The 26,366-nt window shown below is 39.2% G+C and overlaps 1 protein-coding gene across 1 annotated transcript in view; it reads right to left on the reverse strand.

The window, feature by feature from the left end:
- FAF1 (Fas associated factor 1) overlaps positions 1-26,366 on the reverse strand; it is a 283,789-nt gene that overhangs the window by 24,795 nt on the left and 232,628 nt on the right. The window contains exons 14-17 of the mRNA XM_075002704.1: positions 22,757-22,893; positions 20,786-20,874; positions 2,724-2,804; positions 2,163-2,240 (exon numbers count right to left, since the gene is read on the reverse strand). Of these exons, the coding sequence (XP_074858805.1) occupies positions 2,163-2,240; positions 2,724-2,804; positions 20,786-20,874; positions 22,757-22,893 (385 nt within the window). The remainder of the gene's footprint in view (positions 1-2,162; positions 2,241-2,723; positions 2,805-20,785; positions 20,875-22,756; positions 22,894-26,366) is intronic.

Below are 26,366 nucleotides of genomic sequence, written 5' to 3' on the forward strand. Positions count from 1 at the left end.
CTACAATATTGGTTTACGTGAGTTCAATTGCTAATAACTTTACAGAATGCAACCTTTCAATTATTAACAACAGAATTCTCACATTCCTATTTGCTCCAGTACTCCTCTAGTTTCCTTCTAATTGTCTCTTAACTCTCATTCTTGACCTGTGGTAGCAATAGGAGTTAAGAATATAACAAATTCTACAGCACAGTGTAGAGAAAAGGTGGAGCATCCCATGCAACACACTTAATACTGTAGTTCTGACTAAATTAATTGTTCACAGTATAACATCATTTAAAAGTTCCTTGAAGCACTTAAATATTTCAGGTGCATTCATCTTGGTCAGAAAGATGTGTGCAGGTAAACTGCTGACACAATTTACTTCTCAGGTTTACCTTAGAGAATAAAAAATTGTGTTGGTTACCAACTTTATTTTTTTGCAGCTGTATAATGCAATTTTCCCATGTACCTGAAAAGTACACAATACTGAAGTGTCACCAAATGTACCTATAAAAGCCACATGAAGGCAGAAAATACATAAACAAAAACCATCAACAAAATGAAAAAGAGAACGGATGCAATTTAAGCAGGGTTTCCCCAGTTCCACTACCTTTAATAATCTGGAATATTAAATAAAAATACAATGCCAGATTAAAAAAAGAATAGTCAGATAAAAGAAACAACATTAATGAACAGAAAAACATATGTAAGTATGTTAGGTTATATACATATATATAACATTAGCAAACAAACATGTCCTATAGGGATGCAGATATATCAATGTCCATTATTAAGAAGGCGCTTGTTAATGATGGGTGAAATCCTTGGCCCACTGAAATCAACTGTAAAGCCCACTGACTTCAATAGGGCTAGGATTTCATCCTATAATTCTTTGCATCTTGCATTTTTAATTTGAAAGTCTCATCTAAAGACGTCAAAGGCCTTTTCAATCATTAACTAACAGTCCCATGTCACTCCAAGAAGAATGGATAAACATATGGAGCACTTCACCAGCCAATGACATGCAGTTTTCTTTTGAGCAGTTGTTTCACACACACACACACACACACACACACACACACACACACACCCGTTAACAAAGCTAGCTGTGCTGTGATTCCATTTATTTCACCAGAACTCCTCTAAGGATTGATAGTTGTACGTGCAGTTTTTAGGAGGAGGAGGGAAGTGGATGTGCACTATCCTTTCTTTTATCACTATCTTAGACATTTGCCTAGACAAAATTACTGCACAACTTCATACACTTTACACTACAATGGGTTTAGCACGCAGGAATATACTGTACTGGGAAAACACACTTTGGACAAAGCAGACTGGGACAATGGACTAGTTGTGAAAACCCCCACAGAAACCAGACAAGTTTTTACTAGGGAATTGTTCAACAGGACACTTGTGGTGCAGTCTGACAAACAGTTGCATGCTGTGTCTGCCCATATACAGCAGAAAGTTGGGTATCCTGGATGAGGTCCTGCAGAATTTCTGCTGGATACCTGGGCTTTCAAAATCCTCACAGTGCAGTGTGTGGTTTATCTATCCACTCAGCCTAAGGGAATGGAGCCCACCTGTATCATGGCTCAGATCTCCCAAATTAACAAATCATTCCCACGAGATGCTTCCTGGAGAAGGGACAGTTTGGGGCTGTGCTCAGCTACTCATCAATGCCTCTGACAAGGCTGAAATTTCTGTGGCCCTTGCACATGACTGGGTGTAAAAAGTGATTAGCTGTTTGTTCAGCAACAGCTAGTTCCTGTACTTCATTGACTTGGATTTGTAAACAAAATTGTGGCTTTGTGGCTTAAACACATGTATCCATCTCATTAGCAGTGAGCTACGGGAAGCATTCTGAAGATTTAAACTCATTCATCTTGCTTTGCTCTTTTTACCTCCTGTTTCTGACATTTAACTTCATTAGTGCCCCTGGCAGCCAATATATTTAATCACAGTGGAGTGTTTGCATCATTATTATGTCAGGGTTTTTGGATTTTCATTGTTATCTTGGTTTTGAGGGGACAAACTTTGACACTTAAGGTCTCAATCAGAGACTAAAAGATTTCTTTTCTTTAAAAAGAAGTTTCTGCACAGATTTGATTACCCATTTTAAAATTATCAACACAAAGAAAACATTTGGGAGTTTTGCTTCACAAGGCAAAGTGTCCCACCTCGCGCTCTTCCTCCTGCTCTTTCCGAATCTGCTCCAAACGAAATTGCTCTGCTTGTTCTCTCTCTTGTGCTTCCCTCTGTTAAAGAGAAAGAAACATTAATCACATTTACATTCAGTTGATAGCTATGTGGGACTGTCCATAGCACTGCATGACAAACTGCATTGTCCACATGATGGAAAAGAAACTCCACAAATGATTTTTTTTCCTACAGGGGGAAGGTTTGTGCAGACTTGCCAGAGACAAAGCATAGGGTGCAGCCACCCCACCAGGTTCCATAGACCGAAGAGGCATAGTGCAAGTTAACCAAGTTGCAGACCGGGCAGAGCTTCTGGAAGACTGGGCCTAAATGGGGAGCATGCGACAAAAGTGGTATCCTCCCCGGCTCTTTTGTGGATGCATGCACTCCGCTGCCTGCAGAGGGGAGAAAAACACAAAGGGCCGAAGTGGTGTGGCCCTTCTCCCTTGGGTGAATTTCATCCCTTGTAAGGACACGCATTTCCTGACATCCATAAAATTACTTCCCAATGCACTCTAGGATATTCTTCACTTTGCACACACCTTTGCTCTATCAGCTTCTAGTGAAATGCGGTAAGCTTCGTCCTGTTCTCTCTTCACATTCTCCCTGGCCTCACGTTCATCCTTAAAAAAACAAAACAAAAACAAATAATTAATAGACCAGTATTTTATTTCTTCTATACTCACTGACACTTGAGACCAAGGTGTGTTTACACACGCACAAATCTTCGAAATAGGCACTGAGCTGAGTGGAATAAGGGGATTTTGAAAGGTGCGGGTCCTTTCAAAAAGGACCCCTGTGTAGCCGCGCCCAGCCGCGCAATTTCAAAAGTGGTGCTTTGAAAGCGCCGCAGCCAGAAGCATCCTAATGCTAATGAGGCGCTGAACATTCAGTTCAGCGCCTTATTAGTAATCTTCAAAATATGGCTATTTTGAAGATTTGTGCCTGTGTAGACACAGCCCAAATGTTTTAATAGTAAGTAGTTGCATTCCTTATGCTTGCAAAAGAAAACTGCAAAAGAGATTCAAGGGCAACTTTAGGATATACATGTGAGTGTGTATATGCACACACACACACACAAAGTGTGCGTGTGTGACAGAGAAAGAGCACAAGTCTGAGCTGCCTGAATGTGGTGTTTAAATATATTTATCTATCTTTAGATAAATTGTAGGGTGGGTAAGATGTCCTCAGGAAATGGAACTTTATATTCCAGAGGCTGGATTTGCTATTCACCGTCTAATGGAGACAGCACCAGGCACTGCTAGTCCCACGGTTTTTACCAATAAGAGAAGGGCCTGTTCCCTTCTCAGGTAAAAATCCGTTTGCCTTTAACAGAGTCCACTGCAGCCTCGTTATTAATATTATGGTAACCTCCAAGATTCCAACCCCCATTGTACTGGACTTTGTACAAATACAGGAAGGAGCCATTTCCTACCATGAAGGGCTTTCAACCCAATAGCACAGACAGCAGGGAAAGGAGCTAGAAGTGAACCCGATGAAGAACTTAACTGTAACTTCTTTCATTGGAAGAAGAGATGTGGAGGAAAGCATCAGGAAAAGGAGCCATTCCTGCTCCTTCCTTTCTCCATCACTGTTACTGGTACCTTCAGCTGCCATAGGACCGACAGAAAGGTGGGATGGGACCTGGCTCGCCCAAGGGTAGAAGGAGCGGAGCCTAAGTACTACAGGGATCTTGTTCATACACTTCTACACTCTGCTTCTTTCGGGCAGCTGAACCAAAGCCAATGCTTTATGCTAAGTGCTCCTTCCCTCTACGCTTTAGAGAGCTTCCAAGTGGCAGCAGATAGTGTGTTCTGCCATTCAGCCAAATTATATTGCTAAGACATCATTGGTGAGCTTAGGTCTATTAACAATGGTGCCAACAGAATTACTGTGCTCTTGGGCAAAGTCTGTGGGGACAGACCTATGCTCCAGGAAAAGGCAGGACCTAAGGAGAGGGGCTGGGGCAGCCAGACCTCAGTGCTCCCCAGACTACACAGTGCCTCTCCTAGCCAGCACTTAGCACTGCTGGGAGGACCCCAGGCTCCCAGCTGCCACCGCTGAGCCCTGGGTCTTTTTGAATCACAGGCCCTGGGGCAGTTCCCCTTTGCCCCTACAATCAATGGGCCTGCCAATTAACACCTAGTGACCATTCACCCTAGCTAACACCACCAATACTTCTGACAGAGAATGTTTAAGCTAAAATAATTAATTCCCTATATATAATTGAAATGAAAACTCAATGCTTAATAATTTATATACTATTTTATCAATGTTCCCATTTATCTACTAATTTTCCTGTACATCGGGGAACAATTTTACAAATTGATCATTTTTCCTTAGACCTTTCTCAAGAACATTTGACAAGTACTTGGTTTGAAATGTGATTATTAGTCAAATACACCAAGAAGTACTTCAGACAAAATTATAATGGATTAAGCAATTCAAGGAACTTTACTTTAGGTTACACCAGCAAGATGCAGACACAATTACTGTAAAAAATATCCAACTCCCAGTTTGAGTGCAACAAAATTATTTAACAGTGTACTAATTTTTCACCCTGGGATCAAGGAGGAACCAAGCTCTTTTCTTGAAGTCCTCCAGCTTTTACATCTGATTAACAGAAGATGGTGAAACCATCAGTTTGCTGGGAAGGGCTGAACTGTGAGTTACGACAGTATTATTTGCAGCAATGAACAAGGATTCAAGCCATTGTGAATAACTAGTTCCCCTCCTGCCCCTCCTGATGTTTGCTCCTCAGAAGCCCTGGGATGCTGTGTTTACAAGGATACAAGAAAATAAACCTAAACAAGAAGAAACTAGATGAGACAAGTGGATATCCAGTTACTGAGGGTGCCTCTGAAAGATTTAAATTCCTACTGTATACTTCCTTAGTCAAAAAGGAAGAAGGCCTCTTGAACATTAAGAAACTTTTCCCTACTCTTCTTGATGAGTGGGTTGCAAAGGAGAACAGAACACTCTCCTTTTGCTGTGCTGAGGTCTCCCATATGTATATCAAAACTCACCTCAAGATTGCAAGAAACAGAATAATTACAGACTAGCTTATTGAGAGAAGATAAGCTACAGACAGTTTGGAGGTGGAGAGGCATTTTGAAAACCTTCCTAATATTTGCTTCAGAGAGAACCTTTTTAACTTTCAATTTTTGCAACTTGGTACATCAAACCCTAACTGAATTTCAAAGGTTACTCTGAAGTCCAGTGTTACCTTCGGGAAAACTGAAAGGTCAGGTGCAAACTACGGCTGCCTTCTTTTCTCAGAAGAATAAGAGGCCATAACTTAACAATGTAATTCCATTAGACAACTTAATCAAAGTCACGAAGTTAAGTAAGGCAGGTTTCAGGTTTGTAAAAGAAGGTCTACTAAAACTCTCACCACAAATGCCAAATCACAAACCAGAACTTTGATAAAAACTACTACTTTGATTCTTATTATACATTTTCAAACCGCCAAAGAAAAAAGGACAGAAAACAACATTCACAAATAATTATTTATGCTGAAGAAGAAATCTAATTATTTACAGCAAATTATTACTTATTCTACAGAACACTGAATCATTCTTTCAAACACAGCACAGTACCCCTTGATTAAAACTGTGTCTTCTGGATGAGAGGAAAAACCTTCCAAAAAGATTGACACTATAGATTCTTTTCCAAGAATCCAGATAGACATTTCAAGATTTTTCCTAACCATAGAATCATAGAATCACAGAGCTGGATGGGACCTCAAGAGGTCATCGAGTCCAGCCCCTTGTCCCAAGCAGGATCAACCCCAACTAAGTCATCCCAGCTAATAATCTATTTTCTCCTATTCTTGGCAGTGAACATTCTCTCATAGAAGAAGGGTTATAAAAAGGATGTAAGGAACGTGAAGATTTATAATGCATGAGTGACTGACCCTGATAGAAAGATGTAAAATCCAATATCTCAACCTAAATCTAGAGCTAAACAATTACATGCCAGAGATCTATTACGACTCTTATTACTTAGATCTTAGAGTTCACATCCAAGGTAGAGTGGCACTAGCATCTTTTTAGCTGGGAAAGAGATGTAATCAAATGAAGTGTTTCTATGTATAGATTTGCGCAATGCCATAGTTCTCTGCTTCTCAACCAGGTGTCCCGGGCCCCTAAGGGGCTGCAAGAAAGCTTCAGGGGATCTGCTAAAATAAACAGCTTCAACTGCAGGTGGGACTTGAGGAGGGAGTATCACTTCCCCGCCTCGACTTACCTCATTGGACTACCCCTCCCTCTGCTATCAGAAAGGGTTTCCTCACAGCCACTGACTCCACAAGCAGCAATCAGCCAGCCCCAGTGACAACACTTCTGCACCCTGCTAGGTCAGCACAACAGGGAGCAGGGCCAAATGCAAGGTACTAACCTGATGGGATGAGGTGACCCCCCCCCCAACCAACGTTGCCTTTGGCTGAGGGTCCGCAGGTTTGTTTTCTGTTGAAGTTTAAGGGTCCCTGAGTAAGAAAAGGTTGAGAACCACTGCACGAGTTCGTTTAACTACTACTTTGCAAGAAGAAACAAGTCATTAGATATTCTGGCAAAGCTATCATATTTTTCTGGTTAACAGTTACAGTCTGGACACATTTTCAACATCACATATTTTGTTCTTTGTTACCCTACAGTTCTTTTCATTTTAAATGTAATTCACTATTCACCCCTCCAATGGTTTTCAAACTTTTTTCCTCATGACTCAGTTGAAGAAAATTATTGCTGACAGTGACCCAATATAATTGTATCTTTAGACTAAAGTGCAAGCTCCAGGGTGGGGCCAGTGAGGAGGGGTTTGAGGGTGTAGAAGGATGTGGGGGGAGGCGGGGTAACCTCCTTTAGGGGAGTCCAGGCTCCAGGGTGGGGTCAATGATGAGGGATTTAGGGTGTGGGAGGGTGTCTCGGGGCGTGAGAGCTCTGTTGGGGGGGTGCCGGGGTAAGGGGTTTCAGTGGGTTAGGGGGGTCTGCTGGGATTGAGGGATGGAACAGGGGTTGATGCTTGGTGGTTGGACGCAGGGTTACCACTGGCAGCTCCTGGTCAGTGGCACAGGAGGGAGCCTGCTAAGGCAGTCTTCCTGTCTGTCCTGGCATTGTGGACTGCGCTGCAGCTTGGAAGTGGCCAGCAGGAAGTCTAGCTCCTAGGCAGAGGTGGACAAGTAACTCTGTCTGCTTCTCCCACCTGCAGGCACTCTCCAGATCCCATTGGCTGGTTTGTGGCCTGTTGGAGTGGGGGCAGCAGATGGAGCCCCATCCTTCAGTGAGACCTGCTGCTCGTCCTTTCTAATGTGCTGTGTAGGCCACGGTCCCAGGACAGGCAAGAAGCCTGCCCTGTATCCCTACAGCAAGGCAACCCAGTGCCTGATGTTTTGTGATGTAGTACTGGGTCGCAACCCATAATCTGAAAACCAGAGACATCACACAAAGCAGCGAGGACAACTGATTATGTGCAGAAAACAAAAGAGACATACCAATGTAATGAGGAAACTAAAAGAAAACATTTGTCAAAGGAACTATTAGTGTGTAATGGTGAAAGGGCATTGAACATAAGAAAATAAATAGTTGTGTTTCTATGCCTCCAAACCAGGTATGGGCAATACAGAAAGCAGTGGCCTGACAGGGTAGCCCTTGGCAGGCCTCTAATGCTATATTTGCCTATACCTCCACAGGGATCATTACAAAATTATGTAAACCATAGTTTTATACAATAAAGAAAAAATAATAAAGGTAAAAACTAGTTGTTTCTTAAAGAAAAAGTCATATAATGTACTTTTGTTATTCCTACAAAATTGAATTTCATACTGGTGCATAAAAAAACAGACCATGAGGTTAATATTGGTAAGAGCAGAAGTGAGTCAAGTTTTATCTATTAATTGTATAGGTAGACATCCACATCCTGAGTTGCAAAGCCAAGCATGTGTATTTGGCCCAATCATGCTAAAAGGTGGTAAGACAAAGCAGATGAGGCTTAGCTTTTCCATATTAGATACCAAGGTTGTAGTTCTAGCTCTTCCAGAAGATACTACATGCAACCTTTGCTTTCCTATTGTCTTTTTAAAATTTAAAAGTTTCTTTTATTATAGAAACAAGATTCCATTTTGAATCACAACTAAATACATTCAGTTTTTCAAGATACACTAGCTAAGTGTTGGGTAAGTTAATGTGACAAATGACTTTTCATCTCTGTCAGCAGTCTAACAATATTGCTCACTTAAGGCTGCTGACAAAACTAGGATACTGAGATTATTTTGCATTGGTCCTAAAAGCATAATGTATCAACAAGACCTTACAACATGGTTTTATTCATGACAGAGATCATTTCTGTTTCCATTAATATAACATGCACACATTATAAATAGACTCAGAGGAGTAGCAGTTTTAGTCTGTAACTTCACAAACAACAAGCAGTCCTATAGCACCTTAAAGGCACACATTGTGTGAACAGAGCTATGAAATATATAGTATATATTTTAAGCATGTGTGTGTATGTATGTATATCTACAGAGTGAGGAAAAGCAGTGGTTTCTGACATGTCACAAAATTGTGAAAAGCAAACCTCTGAAAATAAAATAATAATTGTATGAAACAAGTGTTGCAAGAGCTCTATGATGATACAGGTGTAGACTGGGAAGAAACAGAAAAATTCAGAAAGCTGACCATTAGAGTATAAAGTATGGCAGCTGAATTTCTCATTTGTTCAGCTGTCACTCAAAGATACCTCATCCGAAACAAGAGAGTCATTATACTATCCATTTGGTGTCAGAATGATGATATAACGAGATTTTTAACTGGCAGCTTGGGTAGAAGGAAGTCATTGAAAAAGTGGGAAAAAAAGTATCTGTCTTTTAAACTCAAGTAAAAATTAACTCTGAGATTTTGTCATACTGTAGAACTGGAAGGGATCTTGAGAGGTTATTAAGTCCAGTCCCCTGCACTCACAGCAGGACATATCATCCCCCCCTCACAGAATTCTTTTTTTTTTTTAATTTAACCTGCCCTAGACCCCTGAAAGTCCCCCTCAAGGATTGAGCTCACAACCCTGAGTTTACATAGCTAATGTTTTGGCCAATAAGCTATCTCTACAGCAAGTTACCCTTCTTTCATGGAGAACTGAACATATTATTCCCTCAAGATTGTTTTGTGAATGCATCTCAAGAGAAAATATATTCTCTTATCCTACAAAAAGCTTCTGCAATACAAAGAAAGCCCCATCATGTTGCAGAAAAAAAACCCTAGTAACAACAGCATTCATAAAAGAGTCTCATTCATGTGGATCAAGGCTTTTCTACTGTCCTTACACAAGTCAGAGCAGGCATTTCATTTTGTATGCACTGAAGGAAAATCCAGGCAAGTGGGGATGGATTTACGTATAAAGAAACTGAATGGAACCAACAAACAAAGCAGTCTCTGCTCCTACAAGTACTTTTTTACAGCTAAATTCTGCTTTTGGCTGAGCTCACCTGACACTGACTTCAGCAAAAAAGGAAGTCTAGTTCTTGACTTGATGAATTTACAATGAGAACAAACAAGACAAAAGCAGGTGGAGGGAGAAAAGATACAACCTACAAGCCAAGTGATCACTGAGAAGTGGTTAGTACCCTATTCTGACAAATAAACCTAATGAGAGCAGGGAATGGACAAAAAGGGAAGAGGGAGACTGAGGGTGGAGGAAGGAAGTGGGTGACAGCAAGAGGAAGAATAGTAGAGGCAGAAGCACAGTGGCTTAGGCTAGAAGAATTGGGGCTGTGAGGACAAGGGGTGGAAAGAAATAGGAGCAAACAACCAGTGAGCCAAACTGAAAGAATATGGAACTGTTGAAATGAAAGAACCTGTCAGTTTCATGGAGGGCTGCTTCTTGTGGCTATTTCTTCACCTGAATTGGAAGAAGTTTGAGGCACTCACATTTAAAGCAGTCATGCTGCCATCGTGAGTGTGGATCTGGGAAGAAGCGGACAGAAGAAAATGGACTCCACATGATTGCTGCAGCTCTCCATGGATGCCTCAAGATCCATCTTAACGGAGCGGGAAGGCCTGACCTGTTTTTCAATGAACTGTGGCCAAGGAAAAAGCCTGAGTGAAGATATCCATTCAGTAAGCCACGTTAATCAAAAGGGAAAACAAGTGTTAGGGCTCATAAGGAATACTGAAAACAGCATAATGCCACTCCATAAATTCGGGAATTGTGCTCTCTCTTCTAGTTGCCCTAACCCAAGAAAGCAATGAAGAGAGGTAGAGGCAGTTCTGTCACAGGTGAAAAGTAGAAATTTGGAAAGCTTTCCATATGCACAGAGATGGAAAGAACCCATAACTGTTCATTTTAAAGAGGAGATGACTAAGAGACATAATAGAATTATACTGAATTAATGAAGATGCTACAGAAATTACATAATGTTTTCCCGATTATCCTTGTTTTTCATACAAGGGAATATTAATGAAACTGTAAGGGCAAAAAATTTAAAAGGGTTTTCCCCCCACACATTACAGAATTAATCTGTGGAACTCACTGCTACAAGACTTCAGAGGCAAACCAATCAGCTGGAATCAGAAGAAGAATTAGATATTATATGGATGAGAATACACAAAAGTTACACTGGACAGGATAAAAATAATAAATACTTTTAGAAGAGATGCTTCTGGGTGTAAGCCAAACACAAAGTGACAGGCAGGATCAGGAAGAAACTTTTGCTCATGAGAATAATTCTATAATTGTCTAATGCAGTGTTTCTATCATCCTGAAGCATCTGTTGACAGATATTGTCAGAGAAGAAATGGTGGAACTCTGGTTTGATCTGGGGAATAGTAATATCTTTATGGTCCTGCAACTACACAAGATGATAACATTTTGATGGGAGGATTTTGTGGCAGATTATCAGGCCTTTATGCTGTGGAGTTTTCCACCTAACTTTGGCACTCCTGTGTCCTATTACATCGGAGGTCATGATTTAACTTTGTATTGTGATTTCGTGTGGAAGTTACCTTAGTGAGTTGTGCCGTATAGGACTCAATGGGATAGTCCATCAGGGTCAGTTCTATCATAAAGGAAGGAGGAGGAGTAATCACAAGCAAACCTTAAAAATAGCAAAACTTGAATCGAGGACTATGAGTTGGAGATCTGCATGTTTGCATAAGGCAGCAGAACCCGCAAAGCTGCCTCTGGGAAAGTGGTATTTACAAATGCTGCAAGTTTATTTAAAATAAACTCTTCATATCACTGAACCACTCCTGAAGTTAAAAACGTCAAAGGCCTGAGGCTATTCACGGGAGTATTCAAGAAAAACACCCAGTTTGTCTAAACAAACCAGTGCAATGAAGGAATTAGTTTGATTCAGTACAGGTGACTGATTTGTACATTGTGTAACTCAGACACATAGGGCAAGCAATGCATAGGCTATAAAAGTGCATACAAAGTTGCATTTTGCATGTAGATGCTAAGGGTTGTGACACATATGACAAGTGAAATGACATGCTGACACTGTAAATGGTATCTAGGACAAAACAACCATTTAGCATTGATCATTTGTTTTAATGGTCTTTTCAAATATCAGGGCTACTGACTTTTTTTTTTTTTTTTTTTTTTTTAATTTAAAGGAGAGAAATCCTTTAGCACAACTACTGTGAAGGATTATGTTGGGGTAGGAAAAAGCCTACACTTCCCCTGGTCAGTTGTACCAGAATGTTGAAATTGAATTAATTTTAGCACAATGTTTGCTCCTTTCTCAAATATTGTGCTGAGCTAGAGAGAGTTACATATACAAAGGTATCAAGTATTGGAGGGGTAGCCGTGTTAGTCTGGATCTGTAACAGCAACGAAGGGTCCTGTGGCACCTTATAGACTAACAGAAAAGTTTTGAGCATGAGCTTTCGTGAGCACAGACTCACTTCATCAGATGCATCTGATGAAGTGAGTCTGTGCTCACGAAAGCTCATGCTCAAAACTTTTCTGTTAGTCTATAAGGTACCACAGGACCCTTCATTGCATATGCAAAGGTAGTTACTATACTGGCGGCACCAAGGATGGGTTTGCTGAAGAAAGAGGTAAACAATGGCAGATTTTAGAGGGGTGGAGGTATCAGAATCATGTAAGTCTTTGGCAATGGCAAGCAAGTAGGGAGCAAATACGTGGTGACTTTACTAAACAACAGAAGGGGAAGTAAGTTAGATTCTACTATACCTCTTCACAACAGAGACTGCAAGAGCCATTGCAAACTGCTGAAAACTGCACGTAAGTAAAAACACAATACAAATTAAGGATCCTCAAGAGCCCTCCTATTGGACGTTTGGCCCCAGATTTTTAGTGTTTTTTTAAGTGTTGCTGTACTCAGCATCACAATATCCAATAGTTTTAGAAGCATACCTCTGTCTACCAAAAGGGACTGAGGCTCTTAGAATTCTAAATCCCACTGTCACAGGGATTTTACTAAGTGCCTAAATCCCCCTTGAAAATGAGATTCATTCTGCTGAATCATCTAGGCACTGGAATGCAGAATGCCGTAATGCCTATAGCTGTGTCTACACTACAAAGTTCTGTCTACAGAAGTCACTGTCAACAGAGTTTTGTCAACAGAACTGCTGTCTACAGAACACATTCACACTGAAGAGGGGCTCCCCTGTCAATGTCCTCTGTCAACAGAGAGAGGCCGACTGCTGAGCCTTCTGTCAACAGAACAGCCAACCAGAAGCTCTGCAAATAGGGCCCCCCCAGGGAGTATCTACACAATTTTTCTGTCTAGAGAGGCGCTATGCCTCCAACTTTCAAAACATAACTCTGCCAAGAAGAAGGCTATGTTCTGTTGACAGATTCTAGACAGAGCGCATTTGTAGTGTGGATGCTCCCTAGTTTTGTGGACAGAAGGCCTCTTCTGTAGACAAAACTTTATAGTGTAGACACAGCTTAAATGTCCTAAAAAATCTGGGTTTACAATCTAGTCGGTAGCATGGGAGAGTATACACTGACAATTCTAGGTTTTGTAGTTTATGCAGAAAACTTCCACTTATAATTCAGGTGTTTTGTTTATTTGTTTGTTTTGGTTTTGCTTTGTTTTCCCCTGTGAAAGTAACTAGTAATGTTTAGGTAGGAAGACTAAACACAGAGTTATGAAAATGGCACATATTATTCTAGGTCAAATGAATCATCGTTTTAAAGAAAGAGTTTCTTGCTGAATGGTGATACAAACATATAAGCAGCTTCTGCTGTGAAATTAAGGTGTATTTGTGGCTTATTTTTTGTATATTGTTCAAATCTTCATCCAGAAATTACATAGAAAACAAACCTGTTATTTGCCCATTAGACCACAGCAATAACTAGGGAAAACATGGGTAACCTGTGGTCAAAATCACTGCCTTTGACTTTGCATTTCCACACATTGGTAAGGCTTAGAGTCTATTGTAATGTTGTTAGAACAGTTTTTCCATTTAAAACATTCTCTAGATATCTTTTTTTTTTTCTTCACCCAGTAGAAGTGACGTGTCAGCTGAGGGTACTTTAGAGTGACTGAAAAGTATTAATTTGGACCTGTAAAAACTCAAGAGCTTTTTCAAGTAGTTGTAGGTAAAAATCTATACATCTTGAAGACCAAGCCAAAAGAAAGAGCATTAATATTGCATAACTAGAAAAATAAACATTATGTTATGCCTACTGTTACTTAAATAACATGTGGAGACACTGGACCAGCTGTGTAACAGTCAATGCTTTTACAGTAATAATTTTTGACAGCAAAAATAAAAAGAATGCATTACTGAGATATCATCAAATGAGCCCTGTCATTACCTGAGAACTCCACCCAATATAAGCTTGTCAAAAAGTGTTACTGTAATCCATTGAGAAGTCCCCTCCTCAGGCAAGAAAGGAAAAATGTTTCGGTTCAGAACAGGTGTGTTGCACTGTAATGTCAGGATTTAATCATAGATCCCTTCACATTACTTTCAGATGTGACAAATTCAGTCTCTCTTCTTGGCTATTGTGCAATGTTGAAGCCGTCAGTCACCGGTTACATTAAGAGCCAAGAAATGTAAACAAAGAAGCTATGGGCATATATTTTTTGCAACGTACACACCCCAACCACAAAGACATATTAAATTTCACACCCCCCGCCTTTTTTTTTTTTCTTTTTCTTTTCCCAGATCAGTACTTTGAGGACCGAGAGATGCCATGCTGACCCATTAGGTTCAGTCTACTGAGAAGGCCTAGTAACTTGTTGGCCTACACTGTGCCAGCTTCTGCCAGTCTGTGGTCCAGATTCCCCCCAAGAGCCAAAAACACTCCATGGAAGATTGTGGAGGGCCCAAAGGTGAGTTCAGTGTCAACAGTGGGTAGAGCTGGCCAGAGGAGGCGAAATAGGTAGGACAGACAGTGGTACTTACTGCTGCTTCTGGTGTAACCACCAACAAAGAGGGGCTGGGGTGGGAAGACAGCTGAATCTTTCCTTGGGATACGCTGGTGTTCTTTTGTGCACTAGTGTGCCAAGTGCAACTCTTTGTTTCAATAGGGTCATTCTGACTCATCATCCTTATCTACCAGACAGGTCTATACAGTACAACCAGTGACATCTGACACTCGGGTAACCAGCAAGCTTGGTTAACTGACATTTGCTGGGGTTGGTGGGAGTGGAACTGGCAGCTGGCTAAGCTAGTGGTCCCAGCTCAAGTAATCAGCACATTTGATTGTCCAGCAACCCCCATTCCACAGGGACAGCAGATAATCAAGCTTGTTGTATACCTCATTTTAGTTTGCCAGGCCCCAAAAGAAAGAGAAAAAAAATTCCTTCATACTGTGTGTCCATATACACCCATTAATGTAATCTCCCACCTACCTGATCCATAGGGTTGGTCTATGGTTCTCTAGAACCAGCCATCTTGACGGCAGTGTGACCACTCACCTTTTTGTTAAACCAATCTCCTTCCTTCCCCTGACAGTGGCTGGTTGTGGTGAGCTTGAACCTGCTATCACTTTCTGCTGGCCTCTTCTTTACTGAATCTGCTATGCTAACGTGCACTCGATAACACTGATTATGTCTTATGAGCTCATTGCACAGTAGCCCAGCCAATTCAGTAATCAGAAATCCAATCACCAGGACTACCAGTACAAATAAATAAAATACATTTTCATCTCCTGTAAGGCAATTCTGACGGGACTCTAAGAAAAACATCAATCAAACTCAAATAAATAAAAACCAGAAGTGAAATCCAAATTAGGTAATTAAACGGTGAGATTTTTGCACCCCACATTAAAAATATGCTTCCAAATCACTCTATCCATAGCCGAGGGAAAAAAAAACAAACAGTAAATTATCCTTAAACACAGATAATAAAGCACCCAATTTTGCTGACTTCATTACTATTACCAATTAATGGACTTACTTCTTTTAATCAGCTAAGAGAGATCTGGGCTGTGGACTGATGATCTCATGTGCTACACCACCAATGACATGTAGGTGGGAGGTAGTCATAAAATGGTGCTTGAACAGACACCATCAGCCCCATAGAATGCACTTCTGCCATTTGAGCTAAAGGAAGAATTTCATTAGCTACCAGAAGTACCAGGCAGTTATCCTGTAGCACAGGGATCAGCAACGAAAATAGCATTTTTTTCCAATTCACAATAAAATTCAATAATTCAAGAGCTGCAAGGCATATGAATACAAGACAGTCCTTAATAAATAACATGAAACCATACTTTCTGTATTCCCTATTTCAAGAACAGCTAACACACAACAATTTGTAATGCGATACACGTTTACTGCAGGACATTCACAAACTTTTTACATATTCTATTTCCTCATACTTTACATGTGTGTTTGTACCACTGTGTTCCTGACTTTTATTCCCAAACCTTCTCTCTCTGGAGGACGCTAGGGGGAGTTATTCAACATTTCAAGATCCCATATTGTTTGCTATTTAGATGTGAGTTGTTCATTTTTGGGCTTTTGGATGTTCATTGTTTATCGAAAATAATCCCTTTTTTTAAACTTTGTAATTATAGTGTCAGGAGCCACAAAGAAGTCCTTAAAGAGCTGCATGAATTCTGGAGCTGCAGGTTGCAGACCCCTGCTGTAGTAGAACAACCACTAGAGGGGGATACAACATGTGATATGCTCACATGAATTATGACATGTGTACTTTGAAGCCTTTCTATGTATACAAGTTATAAATCCATCACAAATGTAAAGGTGAGCTGTTTGTTACTCATTAGTGAATTTTTGTTAACTACAGGAAGTATATCCAATTATCTTATGTAGCTATATTTTCTTTTATGTCTTTACTTACCATAAATTTATACTGCTGGCTTTTCAAACACAAGGGAATGTTCTGTTTATCCCCTTGTGGTTTCAGAATGACTTACTGTTGCTATTAAGAAAACAGTAACAGAAACCGGAATCTATATCCTGTTTGCTATTGTCATATTTGTAAAGAAATTGCATGTAACTACATTCAGGTCTTCAACAAATAAGAAAGGAGTACTGAGGTTTGTACATAATAAGTTGTCAAGGATAAGATTTATAAGAAAGTTACATGTTATGTACCTAACCACAAAAAGACAATATTATTTTTCCCAGGCCAACACCTTATGTTAAGTACATATTGCGAATGCTACTTATTAAGTACTCCCTTTTCGGAATAATACATTACATAATACTGTTTTAATTTTTCTTTCTCCTTCAAAGGCCACTAGAGACTACCCTTTTATGTTTATTTTATAACAAATACCTCTAAGTTATATTTAAATATCTGTGTACACAGAATTTATAACATTTGTAAATTTGCCTCCCAAGTTTATCAAACATTTTCACTAATTTACCATCTCCAAGGCAGACTATATCACACTTCGTCTGGTGAAGCTATGCCAATATGCGAACAATGCTGCAGAAAGAGGGAGAAATAAACTGGAGACAAACACTGCCCAGGATACATCTGGGGAAAATTCTGCTCTTGGAGCAATGAACTGTAGCAGATCTTACACAGGCAGAATCTTAGAGATGAAACTGGAGTTCTAGGTATTTAGGGAGAATCAAATATCTAAGTCCAAATCCCCAAGTTGAAGACACAGACTTTGTCAGTGGGTTCCACAACTATTTGCTTGACAGCAAAGGAATGTCAGACTCTGGCCTCTTTGTGAAGGTTTTCCGTCCCATCCATCTTCTTCACCGCACCTTTCCTGCCACTACACTTCTGGATCCTGCCCATCCCCACTTAATTCCTCCTACCTCCTCCACGTTCGTATATTCCAGTACAGACTCCTGCCCATTCTTGGCTTTTGCCCATTTCCCCTCTTCCCCTCCCCATGCTGCTATCCTCCCACTCACCCATGGCTCCTGCCTCTTTCTCTCCTCCTTGTTCTTGCATTTATTCCTCTTCTGTCCAACTCTGTCCCTGTCCCTTTCCCTCCCAGTGCCTGTTGCTAAACTTACTAGTTACTACTGTTACCCACTCACTCTGTCTCTCTCCACCCTCCTTTTGTTCCTTACCCCTCTGTAGCTGAGCCAGGCTTCCTCCTCATGGCCTAGGCATCAGCAGAGAGAGCACTAAGGGAATATGCAAATAAGTCCTCCAGTGCACAGTTCCTGTGCCAGGGATCCCTTGTAGCCAGGGCAAGTCCTGCTCAGCCCCTACAATGTGGGATGGAACATGCTCAGTTGCTCTCTGTGGATGATGCATTTGCAGTCAAGCCATGAGATAGGAGCTGACAGCGGATTGGGCATTCTCAGTACAGGTGGAATCTCCAGAGATATTAGTTAAACCTTCCCCTGAGCATGTGTGACCAGATTCTTCAGAGGCTTATAACCTGGATGACTGTTCACAAGGACACGAAAAGGCACATTCCTTGCACAAGGTTGCCCCCACCCCAAGCTTTTAAGATTTCTACTCCACAGCATGAAGATTCTTTTAACATGGGGTGGGGAGAGAAAAAAGGGAAATACATGTATTTTACCTTAAACTCAACACTTCAAAAAAGTTCAGGCTGAGGCAGACCACCACCATTGAAAATGTCAGCCTCAGTTATGTGACTTTGATAAACTTTTTAGCAAATGAAAACAGAACCTTATACATGGAAAGGCAGTTTGCAACATTAACTATAGGTGTTGCTACCTGAGTCTCCTGTTAAAAATAGCTTAAATACGTAGCTCCAGAAAATTAGCCCCAACAGGGATGTGGCTGCTGTTAGCTATGAGAGGAAAAGCAAATAAACTTTCATATTACTGAGAAAATTCAGTTAGCAATGGGCATGAACAGTCAGTAAGTTTCATACATGTTTATATCTAGTAGCAGCACAGAACAAACAGTATTCACAAATCTAGAAGCAAACCCTGCTAATGTTAGTCACATGAGTAGTCATGAGTAGTCACAAGTAAGGTGAGCTGGATTTAAAACACTTGACCCAACAAAGTTTCAAGAAATTCCGTAATAAAAACTGCACTAATAAACGTGACATTTTCATACTTAGATCCTTTCATTTGATGCTCTCAAAGCACACTAGCCATCATGGCATGAGCTCCCTTGGTTGTGCCTTGATATTGTGCTATGCAAACATCATCTTTTACCTTTCCTATGAGGTGTATTAAGGATCTTGTCACAATCTTAAGTAATCTTTGTTTATTTTACTGCTCTCTGAACCTTAATGGTACTCTCCAGAGATCATTAATGAATTTGCAGTTTAGTACAAAGATGAAAAAAAATGAAATGGAAACTATATCTGCAGATAGCAATTTTTGTTATAAATATAACAGTGTTATGGCATGAGATTATTCTCAGCAGTGGACATAAAGGCTATGTCCACACTACAGCAATCTGTCGACAGAAGTTACTGTCGGAAGAGATCTTCCTGAAAAACTTCTGTTGACAGATCACGTGCACACACAAAAGTGGATCAAAAGAACAATCCATTCTGCCAATGGAGAGCGGCCAGACTGCCCGTCCGCTCTCTCAACACAACGGCCAGCTGGAAGCTCAGCAAACAGGGCTGCCTGGTGAACTGGAAGCCCTGACTGTCAACAGAAGCCACCCCCCGGAGCATCTACATGGCTTTTTTGTTGACAGAAACTGTCGACCAAGGCATTATCCCTCATTGTGAAGAGGGAGAATGCTGTTGGCAAAAGTGCTGAGTTTTGTTGACATACTGTTGACAAAACACATTTTGTATGCAGACCCACTGCAAGTTATGTTGACAAAGTTCTCTAGTGTAGATGTAACCAAAATAAGTGACATTATCTTACTAGAAAACTAGACTTATTAGAGTGCCACTAGTTAGAGTTAAAGCAAAATGAGGACTTCCCGCATCTGATGGCATAGTGATAACTTTGATTAGTAAGTTAACATAGTAGTACAAAATCTTTGTTATTTGTTGGTTTAAACAACAACACTGAAGTGGGCTTCTAGAACCACCCATGAAAATAAATCATTGGTCTGATTTTAATAAGAAGCATATGACAAAGTTCTCTTTTTAGTTTTGAAATTTGTTGTACGTTTATAACAGTAGCACTACACTACACCCTCATGCATTGTTAACCCAAACTCTGGATTTTTACATACTGAACAGTTCACTTCAGATCTCAATCTTCCATAGTATATTCACTTGTAAACTGAATTTTATCTTCTCAAGAAGGCACTTAAAATAAATAAATAAAACCAGACAACTTGCTGTTAAAATGCAATCAAAAATTCAATTATACTGTGCCTTGGATTTGTCTTGTAGCTCTCATATTAAAATTTGTGTTTAGTATTAAAGGAATTAAAGTTAATTTCTTTATCAATGAGTTATGGTGAACACAAACAAAGATGAAAAACCAAACTGAAATATGCATGCAGATAGTGTGCATTCACTTTATTATACAACATAATCAGTAAATCTGGTACTAATGAGCCACAAGCCTTAAATGTGAAGAATGTGTTTAGTGAATTATTGTCAATCAATGTCTATACACAAGGATAACAATAATCTTGAATGGCAACACATTTATTATTACAAATTCCTAAGTACTTCATTACTTCAGAATGTCACTCTCAATTTATAGAGTAACATATAAACATCTCTCTATTGTATATCAGGTTTGTGTCTACTTTTATGTAATTGAAACACTGACTGTTGCTACAAATTTCATATCATTTACACATCATTTTGTTTTAAATGGTGATTCAATGGCACTTTATGAGTCAGAGTGTTTTAAGGCTTCCTTTAAGACAAGTACTTTGCTCCTTCTCTAGATGAGCATTTAAAAAAAAGTCAAACTATTTTTGTTTTCCATCTGTAACTATTATAAAGGTAGGAATGGGGAATGTTCATAGTTGTCATTTCCTGGTTTGACCACAATAACCTTGTATAATACTAGCATAAATGTAAACTATTACTCATAACCAATATTCAGAAAAAGAAAACAAGAACTTTGAAAGTGACTAATAAAACCAACACAACAAATTGCGCTGATCTTTTGTAGGAAGGCACTAAATACGTATAGGAGACTTGCTATTTTTCCTCAGCTGATGGACGATGTGGATTAAAACACAAACTTTACTGCATAAAGAGATTTTTATTTATCTTTATATTCCCCATCATCCTTGAAATCCATTAGGAGTCTGCAGTAACTGTCAATTCTCACCTCATCCTTTATGTCTTCTTGCTGCTGAGCACTGAAGATCTCCATTGCAGCCATCAGTCTCATCATTAGCTCATCTACTGTTGTGTTACCTAGCAACAAAGAAAGATAGCTGAACTTCATATTATAAAAGTCATTCCAGAATTAATCCATAAGGAATAACTAGTATTTGAGAAATGGCCAATTAGGAAATGCTAATATCTCATTTTAGTTTGTTTTTTTGTTTAAAAGTTTTAAAATGTTCCATCAGCAAATCCTAACAAGTGCAAATGAGGGCTGAACTTTTAAATGGTACAAATGAAAATATTTGGTTTTGTACCCATCAATGGCATCTCTAACATAGTTTTTTTATTGATAATTTTCATCACGTAGGTGTAAGAATCTTTGATAACATTTTTATAGCATTTTGCCACTTCAAGATGCCACTACCTAAGTAGGCAGACTCAATCATCTTTTTAGTGAGGTCACATGGCATAGGACATTGGTCTGTTAGTATCCAGTCTAAAAAATAAATGAGTTAAAAGGGGAAGAAGAACATTGTGATCACACACAAATGATTCAACTCAACATAAAACTCACAATCAGTTTTGTTTTCAATGATGACAAGTTTTGTTTCTCCTACACAGTGTACCTATTCTAGACTGAACAGCCTTGGACATCTATCCTCAAAACAAATCCAACACAGGTGCTGAGAGTGCGTAATTCCTCATGCTGTTGTAGCAATGTGCATCAACCTTCTTTAGTAAGGTTGAGAGGTCAGTTCTGTCTCCTATGATGACCCACTTAGTTTTCAGTTTCTCTTCTGGGACTGCTACCCAAACAGCCAGTTAGTGCCACCTGTGAGAGTTATTATGTGTGAGGCCACTTGTCCATTACAACTAGGCAAAGACTGTAAAGTCATCTCAAACGAAGAGCTACAAAGTTTTTAGATGAGAATATGTTTTAGTTACGGTCAACACTAGCTAGATTTGAATTGCAGCATAAGGGTATCATCTTTGGGACCAAAACTAGCTCACACTAAACTATGGGGTTAATGGTTTATTGGTGTTAAAGAGCAGATCGGCATTTCCAGCAGATCTAAAGAAGTTATTATTCCCATCTACTCAGCACTGGTGAGGTCACATCCAAAGTACTGCATCCACTTCTGGGCCCCCCAGTATAGAAAAGATGTGGACGCATTGGAGCGGGTTAAGCGGAGGGCAGCAAAAATGATTAAGGATCTGGAGCACATGATCTATGAGAAGAAGCTGAGAGATTTGGGCCCATTTAGTTTGCAGAAGAGAAGCCTGGGGGGCCATTTGATAGAAGCCTTCAACTTCCTGAAAGGGGGCTCTAAACAGGATGGAGAGAGACTGTTCTCAGTGGTGACAGATGACAGAACAAGGAACGATGGTCTGAAATTACAGAGGGAGATGTGTAGGTTGGATATTAGGAAAAACTATTTCACCAACAGGCGCTACCGAGAGAAGTGCTGGAATCTCCATTCATAGAAGTTTTTAAGTGCCGGCTTGACACAGTCGTGGCTGGGATGATTTAGTTGGAGTCGATTCCTGCTTTAGGCAGGGGCTGGTCTAGATGACCTCCTGAAGTCCCTTCCAGCCCTAGAATTCTATGATTCACCTACAAAAACCAATGTGGCTTCCACACCTGGTTGAAGGTTCCAACAGTTAGTGTCTATTTTAAAAATCTTGGCCCAGAGATATTATTAATATTCATGCAGTTCTCTATCTGAAAAATATTGCACCATGATTTTATTATAATTCTGATAATTTAGTTCTTTAGTGTTACTTAACATAACATATTTATGTTCTGTGGCTATTTATCTTACTGTAATGCAGTTTTTGTCCTGCAACAGGTTAATAATAAAAAAATTAAAAATCACATGACGAAGACTAAATGGATAATAGGTAGGTCTCCTCACAGCATTGATACACATATAAGAAATTAGCACCAATAAAGAAGAACAATTAATACCTTGTATTACATTCAACACTTCATTAGACGATCGTTTTCCCATAATAATAAGGAAAAGTGGAAACTGATCTGTCTTCTGAGTTCGAATTGTTTGGGCTACAACGCTCCCAAAGTGTCTAGTGCACATGGTCAGAAACCTAAAAGGTACAGAAAAAACATAAAAGTTTACTTTGTAGAGTTTCAGTTACAGCGGCTTTTTAAGAAAAGAATTCAGCTAACACAAATCTCTTCCTTACAGAAATATTAAAATTTGACAGTTTAATTCAGAGCTATAAAACCCGGGCCACTGCGTTCAACTGTGGAGTTCCTTATCTCTCAAAATTTACTGCAAAAAGTACATTTTCAACGATGAGAGACTTCCCATGAGAAGCATTATCATAAACTTTACCTGGCAGTGACTGACTTTTTGACAAAGAATTCCACGTTTCTGGTATCTATCAAATTGTGCTATGAATAATAAAAAACTTAAAATAGACAACCCAATCTTCAAAGAAGACAGAATGTTTAAAATAAACAAATAAAGGATATTACTTACACTATGAAAAAAGTATAAAATCACAATTATTCATACAACAATGATAATTTAACTATGGAAACATTAAAATGTTTTAATAAGTCAAAATTAAACTACTTTAGATTTTTATTTTCTTTCAGAATAGTAGCCCCTTTGCGGTGTGGTCTAAAACAATAATTCTGTGCTTTTGACCAAAAAAAGTGCTCAGATATTAGCATACAGAAGTCTAGCATTAGTATTCTTAACACGATCTTGGATAAATGAAAAAACTGATAAAGCTTTTCTCTTCCATTAGAGGACTGTTTGAAATTAGCATTTCTTTCAAGAGAAAAGGGTAGCTTATGATATGTTTTCAGATCTGATGGTAAAAAGTAAATGTCATAATAATAATGAATTATGAAAGACCAAATGCAAATATAGAATGCTTTAATAAGATCCAATTTAATAAAGTCTGTAAAAATAATGGACTTTTAATAACATAGGTCACAAAAGGCAAAACAGTGGAAAATCTGAGGACCAGCCACTGGCACAGGCTTATTAATTCTTAATTATGTTCATGAAAGGCAACTTAAATCATGTGTTTTCTTATGCCTTATGATAATATTTTAGGTAACAACTGCTCTGAAATGTTATGCTTTAACTGATGAGCAAAGTCCTGTTGTCACATGCATTAGAAAGCAAATCTATTTGAAAAGACAAACTGCATTAAAATGTCATGTGCTTTGAATAATTTGATATCAAAATTGAAAACAGACTCAAAACACAAGTTTTAAACCAGTACACTTCTGGCTAATATTATGGCTCAGAAATTGAAAAAGTCCACTATTGCAAAAGTGGATTGGAGTTGAAAGTGCCCAAGGTGTGAAAAAAAATTAGAGACAACTTGTTCTACAACATAATCTTAACTTGGAGCAAAGACATCCTTTAGTTTAGCAACAATCAGCACGGTGTGGCTACTAAAAACAATTGAAAACCATAAAATGCATTTCTGGTCATGAAATTACATTACTTCCTTTGTTGTCCAGGTTTATTAGCTTCTTGCAGCCCAGAACCATTATGGGCAGTAGAAAACCTGCTAATTGAAAACCTGTTGAAGTTATGAGACTGTAACACAACAAGCATACTCCTAGATGTGAAAAGTGCTCTGATTCTTTTCATGATACTACAATCCATGAGTATCACAGATTAGCTGACCTTTACATTACAAGCCAGGTGAAGTACTATACTACTCAAACAGCACCCTTTCAGAATGCTGACATACCCTGGCAATCTGGAATATTGTACTGACTTATGAGTATTATATTAACAAAATGATATTCACTAACTGAAAGAAGCTTAGTTATGAACAATAAGAGTCCCTCAAGGGACTGATCTATTAGAAATAACTAACAAGCTAAAGACACACAGTTTAGCTAAACTACAATAAACAGCATTCTTATAAGTACACACACATATTTTGGCTATGTCTACACTAGAGTGATCTGTTGACAGAAGTTTCTGTTGAAAGATACCTTCCAACAAAACTTCCATCAACAATCACAGCCAGACTGCAAAGTGGATTAAAAAAGCAGACTGCCCATACGCTCTCTGGACAAAATGGCCAAGTGGAAGTTCCACAAACAGGGTTGTCCAGTGTCCTGGAAGCCCTTTCCGTTGACAGATGCCACTTCCCCGGAGCGTCCACACTTGTTTTCTATTGACAGATTGTCAACAGAGGAGATTTGCTTCATAGGGGAATGGCAGAACGCTGTTGATAAAAGTGCTGTAGCCTTCAAGTAAGGAGAGCAGTTTTTAAGTGTGAACACTTGGGATGAGATCAGCGACAATACTTCATGGCAAATTGACTTCAGCAAGGCTAGGTCATAGCTAGAAGTACTGAAATTAATCTAAGAAAATAAAAAGTTGAAGATGTATAACAAGGAACACTCTCAGTCGATGATATGGATTAAGACTGGTAAACAGCCTCCTAAGGAATCATGGAAGCCTCATCGCACAGGACTTACAATTTTACTGGACAAAACCGTAGAAAGACATAAGATAAACAAAACTAGAAGGGAGTTAGATTGCATGACTTAGTAGGTTTTTACACTCTTAAACCAACACACACACACAATACACAAATAAATATAAAACTCTGATCCTTTTCTCATTCAGTTCTGCAAAGCAATGTAGTGGTTATATAAGTGGATGGTGTGTACACAGGCTGTATTCTTTCATCAAAATATCACACAACAAACTCATTAAGCATACCATGCTACCAAGCAGCAATCAGTACTTTCATACTTCTGAGGGAATTAATAGTGGCATGGAGAAAAACAAATCTTTTATTCTGTCTCACACAAGGGATTTTTCTCATTCTCATCTAGATAAAAGTGCACCAGTTCTTCCAGTGGATCGCCAAAGCTGCCAACAGAACTGACATTACGAATACCTGTGGTGCTAATCAAAGAACCAGATGTCACTACTGGAAGGCTTGTTTTCTGCAACAAACTGGATTACTGTGATCTCTAACCAAAAGTGGAAATGGAGGAGTACTGGCAGAAAGGAAGGGTAAATAGCACCCTACTAGTTCCTTTGTTTTTTAATTACAAAAAGTATTTAGTGTGCATGTGAGGGAGATGCTACAGAGTGGGGTGGGGAACTAAGAGAAAGGCCAAGATTCTTTGGGGAAAAAATTCTGCAGGAAAAAAAATTAAAACTCTCTTGCAAGAAAGTTACAAAAATAAACTGCATAAAAATAATTTAGCATTACAACAGTAGCACATTCTCCCTTTCTCCTGGGAACTTTGAATAACTAAATCAACACTTATTAAAGCTGGGAAAAAACATATAGGCACTGACCATAGTGCAGTAAAAACAAATGTAAAACCAAAAATAGAAGGAGGTTGTGAAGATTTTTTACTGCAATTCTTCTATGTGAAATTGTCTAGAAAGATAATAGGATTATTAGACCTGTCATATCCATCAATTAAAATCCACTAGCAGTGAAATACCTCTGTTTTGGTGTAATAAAGGCATGGCTTTTGAAGTGCTGCTGATGGTAGAGAAAATACCCACACCCCTTTCCAAATAATACGAGCAAGGTGTTACAGTTTG

The sequence above is a fragment of the Carettochelys insculpta genome, chromosome 9 (genome assembly GCF_033958435.1).
Source record: "Carettochelys insculpta isolate YL-2023 chromosome 9, ASM3395843v1, whole genome shotgun sequence".
NCBI lineage: Eukaryota > Metazoa > Chordata > Testudines > Carettochelyidae > Carettochelys > Carettochelys insculpta.